Here is a 24,094-nt window from a genome sequence, read left to right on the forward strand (position 1 = left end):
GCATAGTATTTGATGGTGTATATGTACCATATTTTCTTTATCCAATCTGTCATTGATGGCCATTTATGTTGATTCCATGTCTTTTCTATTGTGAATAGTGCTGCAAAGAACGTAAGTGTTCATGTGTCTTTATGGTAAAATAATTTACATTCTTTTGGGTATATATCCAGTAATGGAATTGCTGGGTAGAATGGAAGATCTGTTTTTAGCTCTTTGAGGAATCGCCAAACTGCTTTCAGCAATGGTTGAACTGATTTACACTCCCACCAACAGTGTGTAAGTGTTCCCTTTCCTCTGTAACCTCTCCAGCATTTTTTATTTTTTGTCTTTTTAATAATAGACATTCTGATTGCTGTGAGATGATCTCATTTTGATTTTGATTTGCATGTCTCTAATGATCAGTGATATTTAGCTTTTCTCATATCTTTGTTGGCTGCATATATGTCTTCTTTTTTAAAATTTTTATTTTATTTTATTATTGTTTTTTAATTTTTTTATTTCCATAGGTTTTTGGGGAACAGGTGATATTTGGTTACATGAGTAAGTTCTTTAGTGGTGATATGTGAGATTTTGGTGCACCCATCACCCAATCAGTATACACTGAACCTGATTTGTAGTCTTTTAACCCTTATCCCCTTCCCACATCTTCACCCTGAGTCCTCAGAGTCCATTGTGTCACTCTTATGCCTTCGCATCCTCATAGTTTAGTTCCCACTTATAAGTGAGAATGTATGATGTTTGGTTTTCCATTCCTGAGTTACTTCACTTAGAATAATAATCTCCAATCCCATCAGATTGCTGTGAATGCCATTAATCCATTCCTTTTTATGGCTGAGTAGTATTCTATCATATATATATATCATATATTTATATGTACACCACAGTTTCTTTATCAACTCATTGATTGATGGGCATTTGGGTTGGTTGCATATTTTTGCAACTGTGAATTGTGCTGCCATAAACATGTGTGTGCAACTATCTTTTTCGTATAATGACTTCTTTTCTCTGGGTAGATACCCAGTAGTGGGATGGCTGGATCAAACAATAGTTCTACTTTTAGTTCTTTAAGGAATATCCACACTGTTTTCCATGCTGGTTGTACTAGTTTACATTCCTACCAACAGTGTAGAAGTGTTCCCTGTTCACCACATCCAGGCCACCATCTATTATTTTTTGATTTTTTGATTATGGCCAACCTTGCAGGAGTAAGGGAGTAAGGTAATATCGCATTGTGGTTTTGATTTGCATTTCCCTGCTCATTAGTGATGTTGAGCATTTTTTCATATCTTTGTTGGACATCTGGTGGGGAAGGGACATCCTATTCAACAAATGGTGCTGGGATAATTGGCAAGCCACATGTAGGAGAATGAAACTGGATTCTCATCTCTCACCTTATACAAAAATCAGCTCAAGATGGATCAAGGACTTAAATCTAAGACCTGAAACTATAAAAATTCTAGAAGATAGCATCAGAAAAATCCTTCTAGACATTGGCTTAGGCAAGGATTTCATGACCAATAACCCAAAAGCAAATGTGATAAAAACAAAAATAAATAGCTGGGACTTAATTAAACTAAAGAGCTTTTGCACAGCAAAAGGAATAAGCACAGCAGAATATTCCTGTGCTGTTTATTTGCACAGCAGAATAAACACATAACCCACAGACTGGGAGAAAATTTTCACAATCTATACATCTGACAAAGGACTAATATCCAGAACTTACAGTGAGCTCAAATAAATTAGCAAGACAAAAATAAACAGTCCCATCAAAAAGTGGGCTAAAGACATGAATAGACAATTCTCAAAAAAAGAACGTATATGTCTTCTTTTGAAAAGAATCTGTTCATGTTCTTTGATCACTCTTTAAAGGGTTTGTTTGTGTTTCATAAACTTAACTTCCTTGTAGATGCTGGATACAAATTAAAAGTATTGCCAGAAACATAGCAGGTTGGCAGTTATGTGTGGAATCATTATCCCAAGACACCTATGCAACAATGTGTTTTCAGTTTCAAAGATAGCAATTGATATTTAGTTCTTTTCTTGAGAATGAACCGGGTTTTAGGTCACCAAAGAAATGATTCTATATTTTTCTTTACCAGGTTCATCTTAATGACAAATTACCCACAATTTAACTTTATTTTTCAATATTTGAATACATGCTATTACCTTTATAAATGGATTTAGCATTTTTGGAGTCCTTCATGACAAAAAAATTGTACCTGACTAAGAAGAAATCCACTGACAGTGGGTACAATGACAGGTGCCATGCTCGAAAATCCCCTTGATGCTCCCATGAGAAAACTGGAATGCCTGTGGGTGACAGGAATGTTCCAGTCTAGATCCAGAGATGTTTGACAGTATCCTTCAGCCCTGATCCATGAATGAATCTATAACTCAATTATATTTTACAATTATATTTAGTTATAATTAGACAATTATATCAAAAAGGACTTGCACTATGTATATTCAAGGAGAGGGATGAAGACAAATCAATACCCCTCCCTCAAAATCCCTGAAAAAAAAGGCCACAGGTCTATCTGTGGTCCTTCCCTGTGGTTTATTCATTTCCTAAATTTGGGGATCCCAGAAAGCTGAAAGCTAAATCTTTTAAAGAAAATGTGAGACTGATAGTGGGGAACAGAGTCCTACCTTGGAGCAATATCTAAGACATTGATGTAAATCCCTGACTGACACAATGTGCTTAATGCACATGAGAGCGTCAGCAAGGCAGTTGCTGTGATATAGCTGGAATTGAGGTAGGGCAGAGACACAATGAGTGCTGAAGCGGGAAGATTTCCTAGGGAATGAAGAACAAACAAACAGTGAGATGCACTCTTTGGCTGCTGTATGCTATGCGAATTATCTGACCTTCAGGCTCTGTTCTTACCTAAAATTGTGGCAATTTTCCTCACAGTGATGAGTCTAAAATTTTTGGTTAGAAGGAAATCTGCTAGATAGCCTCCCACTATGCCTATCACCCAGGCAACAATAAAAGGAAGGGCAGATAGAAGTCCATTCTAAAGAGAAAAGATTGAGTAAATTACCATAATAAAGGCAGTGAGACCACAACTTTTGTTGATAAATTACTACTAATAATACTGATGCTCTGAAATCATACTTTCTTAGGAAAATCAGTAACCTCTTAAATCATACCGCAGAAAAGCTACTGGCATGAATATTAAATATTAGATTATTTTGGGTAATAAGAAATACATTTCTCTAAGTGGAATGATTAGCGAGGGCAGAGTAATTGGTCAGCCATGCAAGCAGGAGAAAGGAAGGGAAGGAAACATACTCACGTCTCTGATGTTAATATGGTACACAGAGCTGATGTAAGTTGGTATGTATACAATCATTGTGCTAACTAACCATTGATGGCTGAAACAGCCTAAACATATGGACCAAATGGGTAGAGATCTGAGCACAGCTTTGATGGGAAGAGGCTGCTGAGAAGACCTGACCTGAAAACAAATTTACTGTCAGAATGGCAAATCCAAGAGATGCTCACACACTTAGTCACCCTTAAAAATACAGATTTAAGGTCTCAAGAAAATTCAGATACAAGGTCTCAGGAAAGTGTTGGTGTCTTTATATGTACCTGTTGTTTCAAGGAGGATGTGATGTATTCTTTTTCTGAGGTGCTTATCCATGGATAGGAAGTGGGGTCATCATAAATCACAATAAACCAGAGAAGGCAGCAGACACAGCCAACACCTCCTGTAGGCACAGGGTACATTTGGTAGATGGGCTGTTTTCTGCTTTTTGGGTGAATTTCTTTTAGTTGGGATATTTTCTGACATAAGTTCCAGGAAAAGTTCATGTTCATTATATCCCTTTTCCATTTCTTAAACAATTCGCCCATTTTACATTTCCTGTTTATTTGTGTGTGTGGAAATTACAGAGCCTAGAAGTGGCACTATACTTGATATCTCAATATTTTTAATATTAGCCATTCTGATAGGTATGTAGAGATACCTCATGGTTTTTATTTGTATTTCTTAAATAACTGAGGATGAGTTGAGCATCTTTTCATGTGCCTATTTTCCCTCTCTCTATCTTTTTTTGGTGAAGGGTTTTTGCCCAATTTGTTTTTGTTTTTTTTATTATTGAGTTTTGAGAATTATTTACTCATTCTGAATAAAAGTCCTTATTATACATGTGTTTTGCAATTATTTTCTCCTGGGATCAGCTTGTCTTTTTATTATCCTAACAATGCCTTTTGATGAGGATACATTTTTAACTTTGATGAAATCCAATTTATCAATTAATTTTATGAATCATGCTTTTGGTGTCATATTTAGGAAATCATTGCTTAAATAAGAAAGATTATCTCCTATGTTTTCTTCTAGAAGGATAATTTCAGGTTTTATATTTAGGTCTGGGATTCATTTTGGTTTAGTTTTTATATATGATCCAAGGTATGGATGGAAGTTCATTTTTTTGGCATGTGGATATCCAATTTTTGAGCACTTTCTGTTAAAGAGACTATCCTTTATATATTGAACTTTTCTCAGAGATCAGTTCAGTTTACTTTATATGAAGTAAATAGAATCATGAGTCTATGATTCTATTTTGTTCCACTGATCTATTTGCCAGTCTTTATGCTAGTACCACACTGTCTTAAAGACTATAACTTTATAATATGTCTTGACATCAGGTAATGTTAGTCCTACAACTTTGTAGTTTATTTTCAAAGGTGTTTGGCTATTCTAGAATCTTTGCATTTCCATAAAAATGTAGTTTTCAGTACACAGCCCTCACATCTCTTTTGGCAGGTTTTATCCCTATGTTGAATATATTTTATGCCATTGAAAATGGTACTGTTCTCTTTAATTGACATTTCTAATTATTTCAGTTTTTCTACATCTGAAAATATCTCTATTTTGCATTTGTTTTTGAAACAGTTTTTTTCATTGGGTCTAGAATTCTAGGTTGACAGATTTTTTTCTTTTCTTTTTCTTTTTGGTTTGTTTTCTTGCACTACTTTAAAGATGTTGTTCCACTGCCTTCTCTCTTGCACTGCTTCTAACAGGAAGGAATGCTGCATTCAGCATTATCTTTGCTCCTCTCTCTATAACATATCTTTTAGCTTTTGCTACTCTAAGATTTTCTCTTTATTTCTGGTTTTGAGTCATTTGATTAGAATGTCGCTTGATGTAGTTTTCTTCATGTTTCTTGTGCTTGAGGTTCATTGACCTTTTTGGATTTGTGAATTTATAGTTTTCATCCAATTTGGAAAATTTTTGGTCATTGTTTCTTCAAATATTTTTGAGAAATGTTGTTGTTGTTCTCCCATCCTACTCCTCTATTTTGGGCACTCCACAACTTACTAATGTTCTCATTTTAATATTATAATTTTCTCTGTGTCATGCATTTTGAATGATTTATATTGCTGTTTTTAAGTTCATTAATCTTTCATTTTATTGTGTCTAATCTGTCATTAACTCCATTCAGTGCATTTTTCATCTCAGATATTGTACTTTTCATCTCTATAAGTTTTATTGGGTCTTCTTTATATTTACTATGCCTCCACTTAACTTTCTGAACATACAGACTTATGCTATAATATAGCTATAGTAACTATTTCAATGCCCTTGTTTACTAATTCTAAAATCTCTGTCAGCTCTGGGTTAGTTTTGATCAGTTCATTATTCTCTTCCTTATAAGTTGTATTTTTCTCCTTTTCTTCACGTCTGGTAATCTATGGTTGGGGCCAGACATTATGAATTATATCCTGCTGGGTGCCAGATAGTTTTGTATTCCTATAAATCTGTTTAAGCTTTGTTTTGGGATATGATTAAGTTATGTGGAAATAGTTTGCCCCTTTTAGGTCTTGCCATCACCATTTGTTAAAGAGATCCACAGCAGTACTCCTTCTAAGGCTAATAATTTCTCACTACTGAGGAATAACATTTATGAGTATTCCATCCAATGACCCATGAATTATGATTTTTTCAGTCTGTCTTATGAAAATGGGTACTATCTCTGATTCTCTGTGAGTGCAGGCACCGTCTTCAGTCTTCACCAATGATTTTCCCCTGCCTACATTAAAGTCCCCTTTTTCATTCTTGATATTGGTTATTTTTCTTTTGTTTCTCTCTCTCTCTCTGTTTCTCTCTCTTTCTCTCTCTCTCTCCATCTGGCTAAAGATTAGTCAATGCTATTGGTCTTTTCAAATAACCAGTTTTAGATTGAACACAACCTCTTTTTTGGTTTAAATCCATTAATTTCTACATGTACTTTTGTTATTTTCTTCCTTCAGTTTGATTTAGGTTTACTTAAATCTTCTTTTTCTAGTTATTTTAAGACATAAGCTTAGATCATTAATTTGAGAACCATCTTTTCTAATATAAACATTTAATGTTAAAAGTTTCTCTCTAAGCATTGTTTTAATTACATCCTACAAAATTTGATATATTGATTTTTTCATTTTCATTCAATTCAATTAAAAACTTTCCCTTGTGTCTTTTTCTTTAACTCATTGGAAGTATGTTGCTAACTTTTTAAATATTTGGGGTATTTCCAGAGGCTTTCTGTCACTATTTCTAGTTTAATTCTATTATGTTCAAAGAAAATATTTTCTATCATTTTAACTCATTTAAATTTGTTCAATCTCATTTTTGTAGGCCATAAATTGTCTATCCTGGTGAATGTTTGAAGCACACTTGAAAAGAGTAAGTACTCTACTGTTGTTGAATAAAATGTACTTAATCTGTGTTCTTATTCTATTGATTATTGAGAGAAGAATATTGAGGCCTCCATCTTTAATTGTGGATTTGTCAATTTCTCCTTACTCTTTGATCAGTTTTTGCTTCATGTATTGTGAAGCTCTGTCATTAGGTGTATATACATTTCAGATTGTTATGTCTTCTTGTGAATTGGTAATATTCCTTGTTCTGAAGCCATTCTTGTCTGATATTAATATATCCCCCCAGTTTTCTCATGATTAATGTTTCCATGGTAACTAACATCTTTGTTCCCTGGACTCTGTACAGTCCCAAGAACCAACAGGACTCTATCTCTGCCCTCAAAGAGCTCACTGCCCAGAAGGGGAGATAAATGTATAAACAAATAAATGCAAACTAATGAAAGCTTTGAAAGTAGAATGTAAAAGCTACTGAAGTGGAAGTTATGGAGGGAGCAGTTCTTTCTTGATTTCTAATAACTAAATGGAAGGCTTTGGGACAAATGCTGAGGTTGGCAAAATTCATCCTCTTGGTGTTTCATGTTTTCTCCTCTCTAAGAAACTTGAGCCTCACTCAGGATGCTTTGCTCCTATGCTTAATCTGAGACAAAACCGACAGCAGCACCTAACTCTCTGGATTTCTTCCTTCCGTGTCTTACCACTGAACTGCAAGCCTATCCCCTACTGCCTGCAATGGCAGCAGAGTATGCCTGATTACCGTGTGATAATAATACAATATGGTAGGTTAATAGCACTTTATAATAGGCAGGAGAACTTCCAATTTTTTTATGGCATTGGCTAATTATTCCCTTAGATTAAGATATTTTGTTTTCTAGGATTTATCTGTCTTGACTCATTTGGTTTGGAAAACTATACACAAATATACTTACTGAGGAGAATCTTTCTCCATATGAAAGTCTGAGAACTGGGAGATAGTAGCTTACCAAAGATATAGAAGACAAAAGGCCACCCAAGGGTTTCACTAATGAAGCCACCTATGAGGATGGCAGAAAAGCATCCCAGTAACATTCCTGCAAAGAGACAGAAAGTAAGCTGTGGGACTCTAGACTTCTTCCTGGCAAACACATACAGATTGATAGATGACATATTATAGAGCAGTAGCACTAAACCATAAGGAGACGAGCATATTAGAATGCACAAACTTCAAATTTATGATTTAAGAACATATAATTTCATATGTTGTCCTTAGAGCACATTTTTCTGGCAGTTCCCTATAACATAGCAGATGACTGTCATACTTCCTTTCAAGTTCTTGTAATTACACAAGTTATATATGCTTATTGTAAAAGTAAACTACTATAAGGAGCCAAAGTTACTCTCATCTGCCTTCCCAGCCACTCATTCTTCTCTCTAAAATTAACCATTAGTAACAATGTATTATATAATACGTAATTGCATACCTTTTCTGTACACATAAATAATATATATCTACACATAGTCATCCTCCTGATAAATGCATTTATGTAATATGTAGGCAGAAAGATAGATTTTTCTATAAATGTGCTAGTAACTCTTTTAACTTGTATAGCTTTTCAGAATGTTCTAATATGGTAGGGCATGTTCCCTTTTTATCACTTTTTCAAACATTTCCAGGTGATTGTATTTTTTATTTTCCAGATGAACATTAATATTAAGCTGTCAAATACTATATATGTGTATAGGTATTATCATTTTTTAAAAAACAGGATCATAATGTTTCTATTGTTTTGGGACTTCACTTTTTATTCAACAATTAGTCTTGTAAGCATTTTTATGTCATTGTAGATTCTACGTAGTTACTCTGAACATAGACATAATTTATTTCTGTGCAATAGAATATCAGAAGTGGACTTGCTAGGTCAAAGTCTAGATCAAAGGCTATGTGCATTTTAAATTTTGGTAAATACTGACAAAATACCTTACTAGAAGGGTGTACCAAATTAAATTGCCAAAAATCTTGTTTTTTTTTTTTTCTTGTCTCTTTGACAGCATTTAATATCCTCAAAGGTTTTTCCTTGTTGTTGTTTCTTGTTTTTTTTGTTGTTTGAGACAGGGTCTTGCTCTGTCACTCAGGCTGGAGATTTATTACATGGTGCAATCACAGATTACTGTAATCTCAAACTCCCACACTCAAGCAATCCTTCCACCTCAACCTCCAAGTAATGGAAAGACAGGTGCATGTCACCACACTTGGCTAACTTAAAAAAATTCTTTATAGAGATAGGAATCTTGCTATGTTACTCAGGCTGGCCTCAAACTCCTGACCTCAAGTAATCCTTCCATCTTGGCCTCCCAAAGCACTGGATTATAGGCATTAGCCATCATGCCCAGCCCCTCAAGGTTTTTTTTTTTTTTTTTTCCATTTTTCCATTTTATTTTTTATTTATTATACTTTAAGTTCTAGGGTATATGTGCACAAAGTGCAGGTTTGTTACATATGTATACATGTGCCATGTTGGTGTGCTGCATCCATTAACTCGTCATTTACATTAGGTATATCAAAGTTTTTAAAAATTGCCTTTCCGGCCAGGTGCAGTGGCTCATGCTTGTAATCCCAGCACTTTGGGAGGCCGAGGCAGGCGAATCACGAGGTCAGGAGTTCGAGACCAGCCTGGCCAACATGGTGAAATCCTGCCTCTACTAAAAATACAAAAACTTAGCTGGGTGTTGTGGGGGATGCCTGTAATCCCAGGTACTCGGGAGGCTGAGGCAGGGGAATCGCTTGAACCCAGGAGGCGGAGGTTGCAGTGAGCCGAGATCGCGCCACTGCACTCCAGCCTGGGCGACAGAGTGAGACTCCGTCTCAGAAAAAAAAAAAATTATTTTTCCAATATTAATGAAAAAGAGAGCTGGGAGTGGTGGCTGATGCCTGTAATCCCAGCACTTTGGGAGGCTGAGGTGGGAAGATCAGTTGAGGCCAGGAGTTCAAGTCCAGCCTGGGCAATAAGTAATATCCTGTCTCTACAAAAAACAAAAAGTAAAAAATTATCCAAGCATGGTGGTGTCTGACTGTAGTTTTAGCTCTTCAGGAATCTGATGCAGGAGAATCACTAGAGCCTAGGAGTTCAAGGCTGCAGTGAGCTGAGATCATGCCACTGCACTCTAGCCTGGGTGGCAAAGGGAGACCTTACTTCAAAAAAAAAGAATAAATAATAAAGAGTACCCCATTTTAATTTCCTTTTTCATAGTAAAGTTGCACATTTTTTTCTATCTTTAGCTATCATTTTTTATTTCTTCTGTGAACTGTCTGTTCATAATCTTCTTATCTTTGTTTCTTTTGCTTGTTTAATTTTCCCTTAATTTACAGAATCTTTATGTATTGTGAATGATCCTTTGTCTGTATGCTGGCTGCAATTATCCTCCCATCTTTAACCTTTTTAATGTTGTGTTTTGTAATTCAGCTGTAAGCTTTTATGAAGCCAGATCTCTGATTCTCCTCTATAATGACCGCTACATTTACTCTTTAGTTTAGAAGATCTTTTCCTACCTCATAACGTAAAAAAAAAAAAAAAAGAAAAAAAGTCTCTTATTTACTTGTGTTGCCTCATTTAAGCACTAGTAGTCAGATTTATAATTGAGTAAATAGAGAGAAAACTTAAATAACTTGCCAAAGGTCACATTGTTAATAATGGGAAGTTGGTGTTGGAAATGAGACTGCCTGACCCCAGGCCACAGATACATGGAGATGGAAAACAGCACCTTTTTCTACCACTAAGTCTACCAAATTTGTATCTTTTCCTTGAACTCTCTGCCTTTGCTTTGACTATAATGGGGAACAGGTTCCTGCATTGCATCCATCCAAAGCCAGGTCCCTTCTTATCCTCTGGACCCCGTCTCCTCCAATCTACCCCAGGCTTGGACTCCTAAGAGTATGCATGGTACAAGAATACCATGTTTATCTTTGAACATAGATATAAAGGGATATGAAGACTAAGAGACAAATAATATTAGTCAAGCAATGATTTTAAATATGAGTCTCTGAACATTCATGGAGGTTTAGAGGCACTCAATCAGGGAAGCACTGAAGCTTGTGAAATTCAAATGTAGCCATCTCTTCCCAACTCTTCATTCAGTGACTTGACTGAATCTTGAAATCAGCTATGGTGGGAGTGTTTAGAGCACAGAAACTGATAAATACTATAAATGAGCTTACTTTCCCCCCTAAAAAGTCTGTTTAACAGCACAGCATTGCTGACTCAATATTTGTCCGGGCCTAATTCAGCACCCACTGGAGATACCCATGCTGTCTCCACGTGCTCAAGAAACACAAAGCCATGGCACTTAGTTCTTTAGGGAATGGACCTGTGACCAGCAGCACTCATCCTTGTGTTTTTCCCATACAGCAAATGCATGTCATTGGCCCTGATGCCTTTCCTCTAGACACCCCTGTTTGAACCTCAACTCTGGTTCTCAGAACCACACCATCAGTGGTAAGGCTGGTACAGCAGAAAGACAGAGAAAGAATGTTTGAACACTTGAACATTCTGCACACTTGATTCAGGTCATGCTTCTACCTGCTTGTACTCTATCTTACATGGGTTAACATATCCCATTTCCACTCCTCCCCCTTACTTTTTACCCTGTGTTTTAAATTGACGTAACACTGCAATTACAGCACCTAATGTGGTCTGTGAGCCTATCTGTTCTATGACCTCTGGGATAGTTTGTCTGGTAGTGTACCTTAGGCTACCAAGGTATCAAGGCATTTTCCTCCATGATAGACGTGCTTTATTCATACAACATTTGTGTTTCTGAGATTAATCTATGTTGTTTCATGCAGCTACAGTTTCTTCATTTTCACTGCTGTATGATATTGCATTATTTTTAGATTTAAAGGTGTTTGGGTTAATTTTTCTTATCACCTATTAAAACCTGCCTTAGATATGAACTATCAGTTCTGTTTGGTCTGCTCAGTCCCTTAAGTTACTAAACTCCTTAAGTGGCTGCAAAGTTTCCTATCTATAATAGGTGCACCTTTTTAGGCTCCCTTAGAAGATACAGTACACCATGTCCTAGAGGCTGGCAATACTTGAGCCCTTCCACTAAAGGCAGGTGCCTTCTGCAGTAGTCCTACGCCAACCTTATGAGCTGAGTAATTCCATCCACCAGTATAGCCTGCAGAGGAGCCCCGGGATAATCAGAAATGGCAGTTTCTATAAGATCTACTGAGGAAAGCAGGCAGGTTCAGCTCACTCCACCTGCTGATGGGATTCTCCAGTGGCTTTCTGTTGGGTGCCTTCAGACAACCATGGGCTCTATGCTCTCTAACCAGGTTGGGAGGCCGGAAAGGATCACCTGCCTGGAGCCTCTGAAACAGTCCTTCAACACCAAAGATGAGAAAACTTCTGGAACCTGCACCCTTTGTAGGCTACTGAGATTCTTCTAGGTACTGTCATTTGACCTGTTCTGGTTGTTCGGTCTCTATATACTCAGAAGTGAGAGGAAAGGGAGTTGCTACTTTCTATAAGATCACTGTCTTCAGTCCAAGTCTTTTAACTTTTCTTTCATGCTTTCCACCTCTTGATTTTCTTGTGCTGTATTCTGAGATAATCCCTCAGTGTGATAAACAAAGTGAATTTTCTTAGTCCAAGTTGCAAATGGCAGAGACTAATCCTCCAGAATTGTGAGGGTTTTAGAGTGTGTTGTCAGTCAGGGTGTGTGTATAGCTTTTTTTCTGGACTTGAAGGGTCCCTGTCTTCTTGGTACTCATAAATTACCAGGAGAGTTACCCTTTTTTTCTCACCTAGCAGCCACTTTAGCAATCTCCTGTTTCTTAACCATACACTGTCCATTTTCCACACTTCCCCCGTATAACTTAGACTTCTTCCTCCAGAATATTCATTCAGAGCACAGTGTCCAGGCAGATAATTATCAGAAAGAAGTTATCAGGACAATTGAGAGCAACTCCAAAGAAGATTAACTTAAATCTTTACCTTCCAATAAATAATAGTATAAACTCCCAAATGTCAGGAATTAATATATAAAGATAAAGCCATACAAGCTGAAGAAAAAAAAACATGAATGGAGTTTTTTTTATAACCTTTCCATCTATGATTCAAAATCCAGATGCCATAAAAATGATCAATTTGACCACATAAAAATATTTTTTAAATGCTCCAAGTCATAGTGTAGGCAAAGTCATGCCACAAATGACATCTTAGGGAAAATAACTGAAAATCATGTCATAGACAAAGGACCAGTCTTTTTAATTTAAAAATACTTCATTGACATTGAGCAGATGATGAGGAACCATGCAATGAAAAGCTGTCAAGGAACCCAGTGGTAGAATGTTGGATTGTAGTGTTTCCATTTGGAGTACATGACCTTACCTGATAAAGCAATGCTGCAGAGTCTGCTTCGTTCATGTGGAGGGCCCCACTTTTCCCAAATTGCAAACTGACCCCCAATTACTGAGCACTGAAATTAAAATGATTAGAGTTCTTAACGTGTGGTGCCATGTCAAAATTAATATCCAACTCAGATTTATAAAATATTGGGTACCTGGCTTAGGCCCTGGACTATTCGAGTTACAATGAGGAAGACTATTCCAAAGTCAGCAGCCAGAGGGATGCATAGAGTGAGAAATGAAGTTGCAAACAAAGAAATGCCAACCACTCGCTTTGTTCCTACTCTTCCAGCCAGGTATCCACTGGGAGCCATTGTCAGTATGCCACCATAACCAACAGCACCAAAGATGATGCCTTGGATTTGAGGAGACCAGTCATACACAGGAGCCTTAGAGAAACAGAGAATGCTGTAGTAAACCTTACACAAAAAGATTCTCACATACCCTAAAAAGCTTCTTTAGACCTTTTACTTGCTTTCAAATCACTATTTTCTCCATTAAAGTTTTTAAACATACATACTCTAGAAAAATAATTATCCAAGCAAACAAACAGCAAAAAGAAAAGCACAAATTTATATCTTGTGTTGCTTACCTTTGCAGAAAGACTCTTTGGGGCTTTATTTAGGTCACCAAATGAGTCAACAGGCAGTCCCTCAGAGGAGCCATTGAACTGGGATTGAGGGCTTGTGCTGTTGACCATGGCTACCATGGTGATGTTCATGATGACATTTTGTGCTATCGTTGTAAAGTTGCAGAAATGTAAGACAAGGGCTATTCCATAACGAGCAGAACATAAACTTGGAACTGGAAATATTATGACATCATATTAGTGCTTTTTAAAATTGAGCTAACATTAGTTTTTCAAAAGATACGATTTAAAAAGTACCTGATCACCTAAAGATTTAAATCATTACTTAAATGACACTTCTGTTGGCTTTAGGAAAGGAAGATACAAAAGGAGGAGATCACTGAGTTGAGCTAAAGGACGTTTTATACCACAGCTTTGTAGAGCCTAACTTGATCTCAGGGATTCTGTTCATCCTAAAATTTTGTCTCTCCCATTCCTAGGTCATTGTGTTCTACGGTTGATGAACTTACTCACAAGTAAATGCTTATACATATGTGTGTGTGTGTGTGTGTGTATGTAACACATATATATGAAAAGAAAATATATACATATGAATATATGCACATATTTAAATTGCTGCATATAATTTATAATATATTACATATAATTTGTATGTATAATTATATATAAATATAAAGCATATAATTTATATATGACATGTATTGTTATACATTATGCACTATATGTTATGTATAATACGAATAAATTTTATGTATGTAAATGAAATGTAAGTTACACTTTGAAGAGAGTTGTCCATTGGTATAGATGTATTCCATTCACATCTTAAAACATTGAAGATATATTTTCATTTAATTTTTGAGATTAAACTCCTAGGAAGATTCTCTCATTAGAGAAATTGATGCCCACAAACTATGAAAAAATAAAGTGAAAAATAGTGGAAAAAGAAAGGAGTACAGCATTCAGATAATCTGTATGTGTACAGCTAGGAAAGATGGCAACTTAAATGTAGAAATCTCATTCTCCCTTTTCCATATCCTGGCTAAATTGTCCAAAAAATGTAAAACACAGGGAAATCAGCATTTGTAGTTGAAATTAAAGAACTCTTCAGAAGTTAAAATCTGGGGGAAAAAATCAGTTAGATGAGATTGAATGGTATAAAAGTTTCAAAGGTTAGGTCTCTACTCAACTTCTTAAAAAGTCTTGCAGCATTATATTAAGTGAGTAGAAGGTATCCTGGCAGAATACAGCAAACAGTCTAATTTGAAGGGCAAATAAAATGCATGAGCCAAGAAGTCGTATTTATCTGGACTCAGATTTTTTACACTAGGAATTCAGGCAGAGTAGCTCTTTGAAACTCTCTCCAACCCTTTCACTTTTTTCTGCGTGGGAAGAAAAGGGACTTCGATCAATGAGACTGGGTAAATAAACTGAGCATGTGTAGCTCTGTATCTTCTCCAGCCTGCCTGGAAGCTGTCTACTCTCCTGCCATGCGACTACTTTAGCAGTGCAAGCCTGGGATTGTCCAGTTCACCCTATGCCTGCATGGATAAATCTATTCAATGCAACAGAAATAGCAGGGAGCTGGACTGATCACTGTTCTAGACCATGTCCTCCAGTCCAGATTTGACATCTTCAGTCAATCATTGAACAAAACACTTATCAATCACCACCAATACTGGGCCCTAGAAGTGTAGCAGCAAACGTAGCACACAAATAGCCCTGTGTTTGGGGACCTCACATTCCAGAGAGAAGCACAAAATATGAAACACAAACAGTAAATCAAATAATGTGTTAGAGGGTGATAATTGCTATAAAGAAAATAAAGCAAGAAAGGAGGGAAGTCCTAATGACATACCAGAGAGGTGGTCATGCAGACATCTGGGGAAAGAACATACCAAGTAGAGGGAACAGCCCTGGGGCTGGTTGGAGAGTGCCTGGTATGTTCAAAGAATCAAAAAGAGGGGACTATGACAGAATGGAGTGAGCCAGGAGTACAAGAAGAGATATTAGGAAAGCTAGATAATGGGGCCTGAATTGTTCAAGATATGTGGGCCATTGCAGGTACTTTGGCTTTTACTTTGAGTGGGATGGGGGCCACTGGAGGGTTTTCAGCAGAAGTGGAACATGATGTGACTTACATTTTGAAAGGATCTCTTTGGCTGCAGAAATGAGAACAAAATGATAGAAAGGAAGTGCAGTTAGGAAGCTATTGCAATAATTCAGAAGAGAAGTGAAGCTATCTTGGATTAGGGTCATGGCAGTAGCTAAGATGTGGTCAGACCCCAGATAAATCCCAGCATGGAAAAAACACCAAATGAGAGTTTCAGTTTTATAGGTGGGTGGAAGGCAAGGAGAAGGGGAATTGGAGAGCTTGTTGTTCTAAACAACAAGAAGAATGAAGTTCTACTTTCCTAGGAAGAAAGGTCTTTGGAAGGAGCAGGTTTGTAAGGTGGGGTGGTCAAGAGCTTATTACTGGACATGTTAAAACAGAGATGCCTCTTAGGCACCAAAGAGAAGGTGTTGAGCATGTTGGATATACAGTTCTTAAGTTTAGAAGAGAAGTAGCAGTTGAGGCATAACATTGGGAGTTAATAACCTACAGAAGATACTTAAAGCCATAAAACTTGAGAAATGGAAATAAATAGAGAAGAAAACTAAATAGAAGACTAACTCTGGGGCTCTCCAGTATTTGGAGGTTGGATAGATGTGGGAGGAGCAAACAAAGGAAAGTGAAAAAGAATGGGTGGTGGGATAAGAAGAAAACCAGAAGAGTGTGGTGTCCTGGAAGCCAAGGGGACAAGAGTTTCAGGGAAGAGGGAGTCAGTAGGTACTTCAGATATTCCTGATAGGTCGTGTAACATGATGTCAAATCCTCACAATAACAGTATGAGGCAGCTATTGCTACTGTTGTACAGATGAAGAAACACAGGCACAGAGAGACCAGCTCACAATGTAGCTCAGGTGTCTATGCTCTTAACCACTGTAGCACATATATATGGTGGCTTCTGTTTTGTCCAAGATGACTCCATGAGAATACCTCTGTGATTAATACAATCCACGTGCACCCAGCTGTAGGGTTTATGTGGCTCTATGATGTGGGATAAAGAGGTGCCGTGAGATTAACAAAGGAGGATTCCCCTTATGGCTATGCTATCTTCTATTGATGGAGTACAAGTCTTTGTAGTGAATGAACTCAAATATAACATCTTTGTAAGGGTTTTTTTTTTTTTTTTTTTTTTTAATCTGATTCAGTGCTGGTGATGACTTCCTCTATCAATCAAATCAACTAATAATTTGTGAGTTTTTGTGGCCTCTGATTTTCCCAAGTTCCTTTGGGATCCTAGGTGCCAAAGGCTACCAAAAAGGGTATCAGCAAACCAAGAGACTAATGGCTTACAAATGAGGAGGTTGAACATTTGCCTCATGAGAATGCTGAAAGATTAACTAGAGGGTGTATTAACAGGTTTAGTCTGGTGCTTGCCAGATGTTAAGTGTTTCCTGCAGGCCACTATTTGTATCCTTAAAAGTTATTTTGTCCTGTGTCCATTCCGAATGAACTATATCAGTTGTGCCTACTCTAATAGATTGGTGCCAGTGGTGTGCTGTCTGTTAAATTTTTTGTGATCACCCCTAGCTATATGAGAATGTGTGGGTCTGTATGAATGTGAGAAAGTGTAAATTAAGAAGCACCTGAGGATATTCTGTTAAACTACTGGAAGAGGGCCCTGACACCATGAAATCATAGGTTTTTGAACGTGAGAGGTTTTATTAATGAATTCAGTACTACTGTACTCAAAATCCAGGAAGCTTGTTTCTTAATTTGATGTGACAGACAGACCTTAAGGTGGCCCCAGTGATTACCACCTCATGGTATTCTCACCTTTATATAATTCCCTTTCCTTTTATGGGGCCAGGAACTTTCACTTGCTTGTATCCAAGAGAATATGGCAAAGGTGATGGGATGTCACTCCCATGATTACATTATGTTGTATAAGACTCCATCTTAGCAGACTAAAGATAAACACTCTTCATGTGGGCTTGATGAAATAAGCAGAAAGTTAGAGAACCTCACATGATAAGGAACCATGAACATCCTCTAAGACCTGAGAATGGCCTTCAATAAAAATTCAGCAAACAGCCAGAGCCTTCAGTCATATAGTTATAAGAAAATGAATTTTTCCAACAACCTGAATAAGCCTGGAAGTGGGTTCTTCCCTAGTCTATTCTGTAGATGAGAATGCAACTTAACCACTCAATTGTAGCCTTGTGAGACCCAGAGAAGAAGAACCACTTAAGCCAAGCCACGCCTGGAGCTCTGAGCCACAGAAGCTGTAAGATAATAAATGTGTGCTGTTTCAGGTTACTATGTTTATGGTAATATGCATGCAGAAATAGAAAATGAGTACAGTTGGCAAAAAAATAATAAAGCCTAGTTGAATGACTATACAAGAATTTTTGGGGGTAAGTATTGAAAGATATTTGCATTACAAAATTTATCATGAGAATAAAATGATAAGACATTATTGTACTGAAGAATAAGAATACTCAGAAAAATATAAGGAACAACAGAAAAACATCCAAAAGAATCATACAATGTGTAAAGAGTGTTGTGGCAATTAATGGGAGAAAACTAGATCATGTAGTTAGTACTGCTAAGATAATTGGTTACATAAGTGGAAAATACTATTGGTGCAATAGCATGTTTTAAATTAAAATAAAGTATAGATATGATACAATAATACTGCATTTTGTCAGACTGAAGGCACCACTGATACATCATTATTTTTGTTCCACTAAAACTCAATTGATCAACTGATTAACAGATCAAACTGAATAGGTCTGAAACTAAACTCTTGAGCCCTACCACCTCAAAACTTCTACCCAGAGTCTTTCCCAGCTCCGTTGATAGAAATCTTATTCTTTCAAACACTTTGCAATCCTTGATCTGGAATGTAGTATTGTCTTCATATTCAAAATGTGTATAGAATCCAACAACTTCTCACAAGGGCCACTGTTATTTTTTGGCTAAAAGCTAATTTCATGTGGTTCTAGCTATCAATATCTCCTGCCTGAATTTTTGCAGTAACCTTCAGCTTGGTTCCTTGCTTCTAATCTATTCTCAATACAGCAGTTGGAGTATCCTCATCATACCATAAATAAAATCACCTCCTCTTCTGCTCAAAATCCTCCCTGTGATTTTATTTTTGTTTGGATTAAAAACTAAGGTCTTTGTAGTGAACAAAGGAAATGAAATATGTAAACTCTTTGCCTCACAATTTTCATTTCTTGGGAATAAACCCTGAAGAAATAATTCCAATGTGGACTAGTGTTGTGTTAAATAATGTTCATTTATCATCATATCTATAATAACTTACATACATAGTTCATATACATCTAATAACCTAAGTAACATATGTAGTTCATATGTAGATATAATAGCCGAGTAACAAAAGAAAATTCCACAAATTAAATATCCAGTCACAAGAAGGTTTTTCAGCTAAATAATACTTCATCTATTGGCTATGTTGGAATATCATATGTATCCTTTAAGAATCCATATTGCTTTATAAGATTCACGAAGAGATTCACACTTTATGAATCTAATAAATCAATATGGAAAAGTATATGCTGTCAAGTTAAAAAATATACAACACAATACATGAAGTGTAGAACTATGCAAAATATGCATACAAAATAAAGGCAATAAAATTAAATTATAGTTGTTGAATTAAGCTGATGAAAACCTTTTTATTTCTTGTTTTTTGAAGTATCTATAATTGGTTTTTCTTTTTTAAATTAAGCAATACAGTTACATTTAAAATATTACACGCAATCACAAGCAGGACACACAATCCTATGTGTAGACAATTCAGTAGCAATTATCAAGAACATAAAGATTGGATAGATAAAGATTGAAAGGTAACTGTCAAAAATAAAATGCTTCTTTATAGTAATATTTATTTCTTTCATATTTGCAAAATATGTTAATTTCACTGGATTTGTAAAAAGAATTAAAGAACGTAAAAATCACAAATTCATTTTTATAGTAATACATTGACAAAAAGAATTCACTGTAAAATCCTAAAACCAAGCATTTGAGGTCGAATTTACCTTTCCTGGGGATCAGTACCTCATCCACTTGCATATCTTGTGCATTCTTACTCTCCCTTGCTGTGGGACTCAACTCTGTCTTGGTGGCCATTGTGTTTCTGCTCTCCAGGTGAATGGTTTTCCCCTATCAGGGAGACACGTAATTCACATGCATCAGTTGAGAGAAAGGGACTCCCCTTTGAAATATTTAAACAGGGGCACCAAGGAAACAAAAGCTGGCCCATTCCAACTGGTTGGGGACAGGGAGGTTCATTATCCCCTCTTGACTCAACACAACAGGCATACTGCATCTAAGGTTTAGAATTGTTTATTTATTAGGATCTAGAGTGCTCTCGGTGTGCCAGCTTATGAGCAATGACTTTGAAGTTAAGTATTCCCAAGTTCAAATTCAGGTTCATGATTTACTGTGCCAAGTGCCACTAGGAGCACATTTGTGTGTTTCAGTTTCCTCATCTGTTGTTAATAACAATAACATCTTCATCAAAAAATTGCTGTTAGCTGAAACAGATTGCATATACCTAGAACATTGCCAGACACCCAGTAAGTAAAAGCTGTAGTTCATTGTCATCATCACTGGAGCTACCACAGCAGTGGGTCACCTCAGAGCTATGCTCCTCTGGAATCTTCTACCTGCACCTGAGAACCTGGCTTCTACTGCCCTTGACAACACCCATACTGCTTCCTCATTTGACTCACTGTATCGATGTGTGTCACTCATAATTGGGGACCAAATTTGCATAATGAGAAGATAACATTCAAATCTCATATTATTATTGTCCATAGGTTGATGATGTGTCTACAGATTTCTAGAAATAACTAACATGGAGATTGTGACCTTTTTGCATATAAGACAACCAAAAAGAACCATTACTGTATTACAATACTAGGATCTTCAATGCCCAAGGAGATTTTTATGTGTTACTATATGTAGAATTGTAATATTTGTGCTATGTTTACTGCTCATATTATTAAATTTGACTCTCTTAAAGAAAACATCTCAAAATATGTAACTGCTTCTACCACTAATAAACCAAACTTGTCAGCTTAATAAATTAAATCTTCCTAAATATCTAAGCACTACTACATAACCAGAACTGGCCTGATATCATTGTTGCAAACTAAGGAATAACTTCTTAGTATCTCTTTATAGTAGAAGTTTTATTATTCAGAGGTATGTTTTCACCAAGAGAGGAGGGACATAAGGATATTCCCAAGACCGGGTAATTTATAAAGAAAAAGAGGTTTAAAGGACTCACAGTTTCACATGGCTGGGGAGGTCTCATACTCATGGCAAAAGGCAAAGAAGCAGCAAAGCTACATCGTATATGGCAGCAAGCAAGAGAGCTTGTGCAGGGGAACTCCCATTTATAAAATCTTCAGATCTCATGAGACTTCTTCACTACCATGAGAACAGTATAGGGGAAACTGCCCCCATGATTCCTGGCCCCACCTGGCCCCACCTTTGACACTTGACTTTTATGGGGACCACAATTCAAGGTGAGATCTGGGTGGGGACACAGCCAAACCATATCAGGAATTATAAAATATGTACTCACTTTTCTCCTGGTTTATTTCAATCAGTATAATTTTTTTAAAATTTATCCATGTTGTCGTACATATAAAATAGTTCAATCCTTCTAATTACTGAGTAATATTCCACTCCATAGCTGTATCACAATTTGTTCATCCATTCATTTACCTTTTGATTAAAAATTGCGTTGTTTGCAGTTTTTTGCCATTACAAATAAAGCTGCAGCGAAAATTCATGTACAGGTCTTTGTATAGACATGTGCTTTCGTTTCTCTTAGATAAACACTTAGAAGTGGAATACCTGGATCATATAAGTGTAGTATTAATGTCTCTTCAGATATTGCCATTGGGCATTCTAATTCCATGGTGTGGCCAGGACATTTTAAAAATAGGTCTTCTGTTTCTAGGGAAATTGCCCTGATTCTATATTCAAAGATTGTCTGGGAGATATTTTACCAAATGACAAAGATGGGTCAAACTTCATTGTTTTGTGCAACTCTGAATTTTTGTGCAACTCTCTCCAATTCTGAATTCAGTAATGTCATGATGGTAGCTTGGAATTGGCCATAATAGGAGCTTTAACACCAAAAAAAAAAAAAAAAGTCTAAGCTACAAATTTGGGCTTAATTTATTGTTTATGAACTTCCTGGACTTAAGAAATTTATCAAACAATGTTCATCTAAGTGTATGTGGTGGGGGGGGGCTTGTTTGTACATATACACACTACATATCTACATCCACAAAGACACAAAGACACAAACTTACATAAACATATAGAAATAGATATGTAGTATGTATACTACATTCATTACTATATACATATAGTATATATACATTACTATATGTATATATACATATAGCAATGAATGCTTTTCAGGCATGAAAACTCTGAAACATGAGTCAGACTTCACTTTCCACTGATTTCCTTTTCAATGATGTGACCTCCTCTGCAAAGTATAGCTACTCTTGCTAAGATGACATCCTTCATACCCAGCCCTGCATCTGCATTGTCACTGCCTCTATTCATCAGTATGATCTCCAGTCTCCACAGAAAGGTCAAGGTCCCCTGATTCCATACTGATATTCCCATTTGTCTCCTGACTTTTGAAAATATTAATACTTTTTAAAGCTATCTAAGGCTTCACATGACAGTCTACCAGCTGCACACAGCTTGTACACCCTATCTCCAAGCGAACCAGGATGTTACATCTTCTCTTGCCAGCAGGTCTGGTCTACCCACCTCCCCATGACAGACACCTACTGTCATGGTAACCTCAAAACATTTCACTGACTTAAAACGCTGGATTCAAGCCCTGCTGACCCTTCCCACAACCTGGGGCTGTAACTAGAGGAAAGAGAAGTAATCTAGAGGGAAATTCCAAGGCACGAACTAGTGAGCCAAGAACAGGCTCAAGTAGCACAACATAGAAAATGCAGTCTCATGATCTCTTAAATATGCCCTTCCAATCAGTCTCGTAGCCTTTCTACACCTTGGCTTTACTCCAAGTAAATCCCTTTTGTTTTAACAGTTCTCTTTATTTTCCACTAAAAAACTGTGCTGCTTATCTGGGTCAGAAACTATATATTGCACTCTGAGAAGTTTCTGGTCCAAAGCAGTGTTCATAGAGAACCACACTAAAGATCAGCTTTCAGTAGAGATGATTAGTTTAAAGGCAGGGAGTGTTCTAATAGCATCCTCCCACACATCTGTGAAGTTGCAGCTGCCACAAAAAGTTGTACCTTCTCCATTCTGGCCTTGAGGACTCCCTGATTCCCTCCTTCCCACTGCCTTCAGCTCACCTACCATCTTCTGCCGACCCTGATGACTGTCCCATTGCCTCATCTCTCCATTTCCTCTTCTATCCCTAGCTGTTTTAGCTTGGTTAAATTTCACACCAACTCACTGGATCTTGATGCAGCATTTCTCCAGATGCTTTCTTGGACCAAAGCCACCCTAGCCATTGGTATAATAGAAATAATTATTATAGTCACTCTTATAAACTACTGCACCAGCCAAGTCTACATCAACCCCAGATGGAGATATTACTGACCCTCTTCCTCCAGGTCACCCAGTTGGTAAATGAAAGAGATGATATTTGTTCACAAGCCAGTCTGACCTGCAACATTTTGCTTTTAAACACCTCACAAGAGTGCCTATTTCTTGGAATTATCTTCCATAGCTGCTACTGTCTCCACTAGCTAGTTTCAAAGCATATGGATGATCAGATACAAAGCTTCAGCTTCCTGCCTCTTCTCCCTCACTTTTGTCAGTCTTGTGAATAAGGATTTTTACATTTTTCAATTTAATTTTTATCATATGAGGAAACTTGGGGTTGGGGAGTATATAAAAATTATCAGTTGTTATACAGAAAAGAGTTTTGGAGGTCTTCGTCTCAACACCAAGAGAAGTGACTTACCGACTTAATGTCTGTGGAAGGGCTTCAAGTTGAACCCAGCATTTCCTCCAAGCTTGCTCCCTTGGACTTTTTGGAGTAGAGAGATGAGGATTCTTTGCCACCCTAGGGCTTAAGTTGCTAATCATTAATAAAAGTCATCAAACTACAAAGTTGACTCAGAAGGGTTTCTTGCCAAATAGGCTTTGAAGAAGCATTCAGAAATCCAGCCCAACCCCCTCTGCAGTTCTTCCTGCTTTTTGGCTGATGTAAGCTTCTCCACCTTCCCGTTGAGAGTGTCTCCTCGGGACCTCATAGGTGTCCTCTGGTTCAGACACTTGCATATAGTTATTTTGCTTTGCTTTGTGGTGTCTTCAATGTCTTTAGTCTTTTTTGAAAAGGTTAAAAGAGATAAAATTATAATTAAAGAGTTCAGTATT

At 36.9% G+C, this 24,094-nt stretch overlaps 1 protein-coding gene across 8 annotated transcripts in view; it reads right to left on the reverse strand.

The window, feature by feature from the left end:
* Positions 1 to 23,860, reverse strand: part of SLC17A3 (solute carrier family 17 member 3) — a 29,511-nt gene extending 5,651 nt beyond the window's left edge. For 3 of the 8 annotated variants that reach the window (XM_021937049.1, XM_009204561.3, XM_021937048.1), the window contains exons 1-11: positions 23,679 to 23,860; positions 19,732 to 19,855; positions 13,624 to 13,835; positions 13,187 to 13,420; positions 13,015 to 13,102; positions 7,630 to 7,716; positions 3,599 to 3,717; positions 3,300 to 3,461; positions 2,888 to 3,017; positions 2,650 to 2,797; positions 2,220 to 2,310 (exon numbers count right to left, since the gene is read on the reverse strand). In XM_021937049.1, coding sequence (XP_021792741.1) covers positions 2,220 to 2,310; positions 2,650 to 2,797; positions 2,888 to 3,017; positions 3,300 to 3,461; positions 3,599 to 3,717; positions 7,630 to 7,716; positions 13,015 to 13,102; positions 13,187 to 13,420; positions 13,624 to 13,835; positions 19,732 to 19,822 — 1,362 coding nt within the window. In that variant the 5' untranslated portion in view covers positions 19,823 to 19,855; positions 23,679 to 23,860. Of the gene's footprint in view, positions 1 to 2,219; positions 2,388 to 2,649; positions 2,798 to 2,887; positions 3,018 to 3,299; positions 3,462 to 3,598; positions 3,718 to 7,629; positions 7,717 to 13,014; positions 13,103 to 13,186; positions 13,421 to 13,623; positions 13,836 to 19,731; positions 19,856 to 23,678 lie in introns of those variants that run through there. The other 5 variants (XM_017957649.2, XM_021937051.1, XM_021937052.1 and 2 more) reach the window with 5 other exon arrangements.
* Positions 23,861 to 24,094: the final 234 nt, after the last annotated feature.

Source organism: Papio anubis, chromosome 6 (genome assembly GCF_008728515.1).
Source record: "Papio anubis isolate 15944 chromosome 6, Panubis1.0, whole genome shotgun sequence".
Classification (NCBI taxonomy): Eukaryota; Metazoa; Chordata; class Mammalia; order Primates; family Cercopithecidae; genus Papio; species Papio anubis.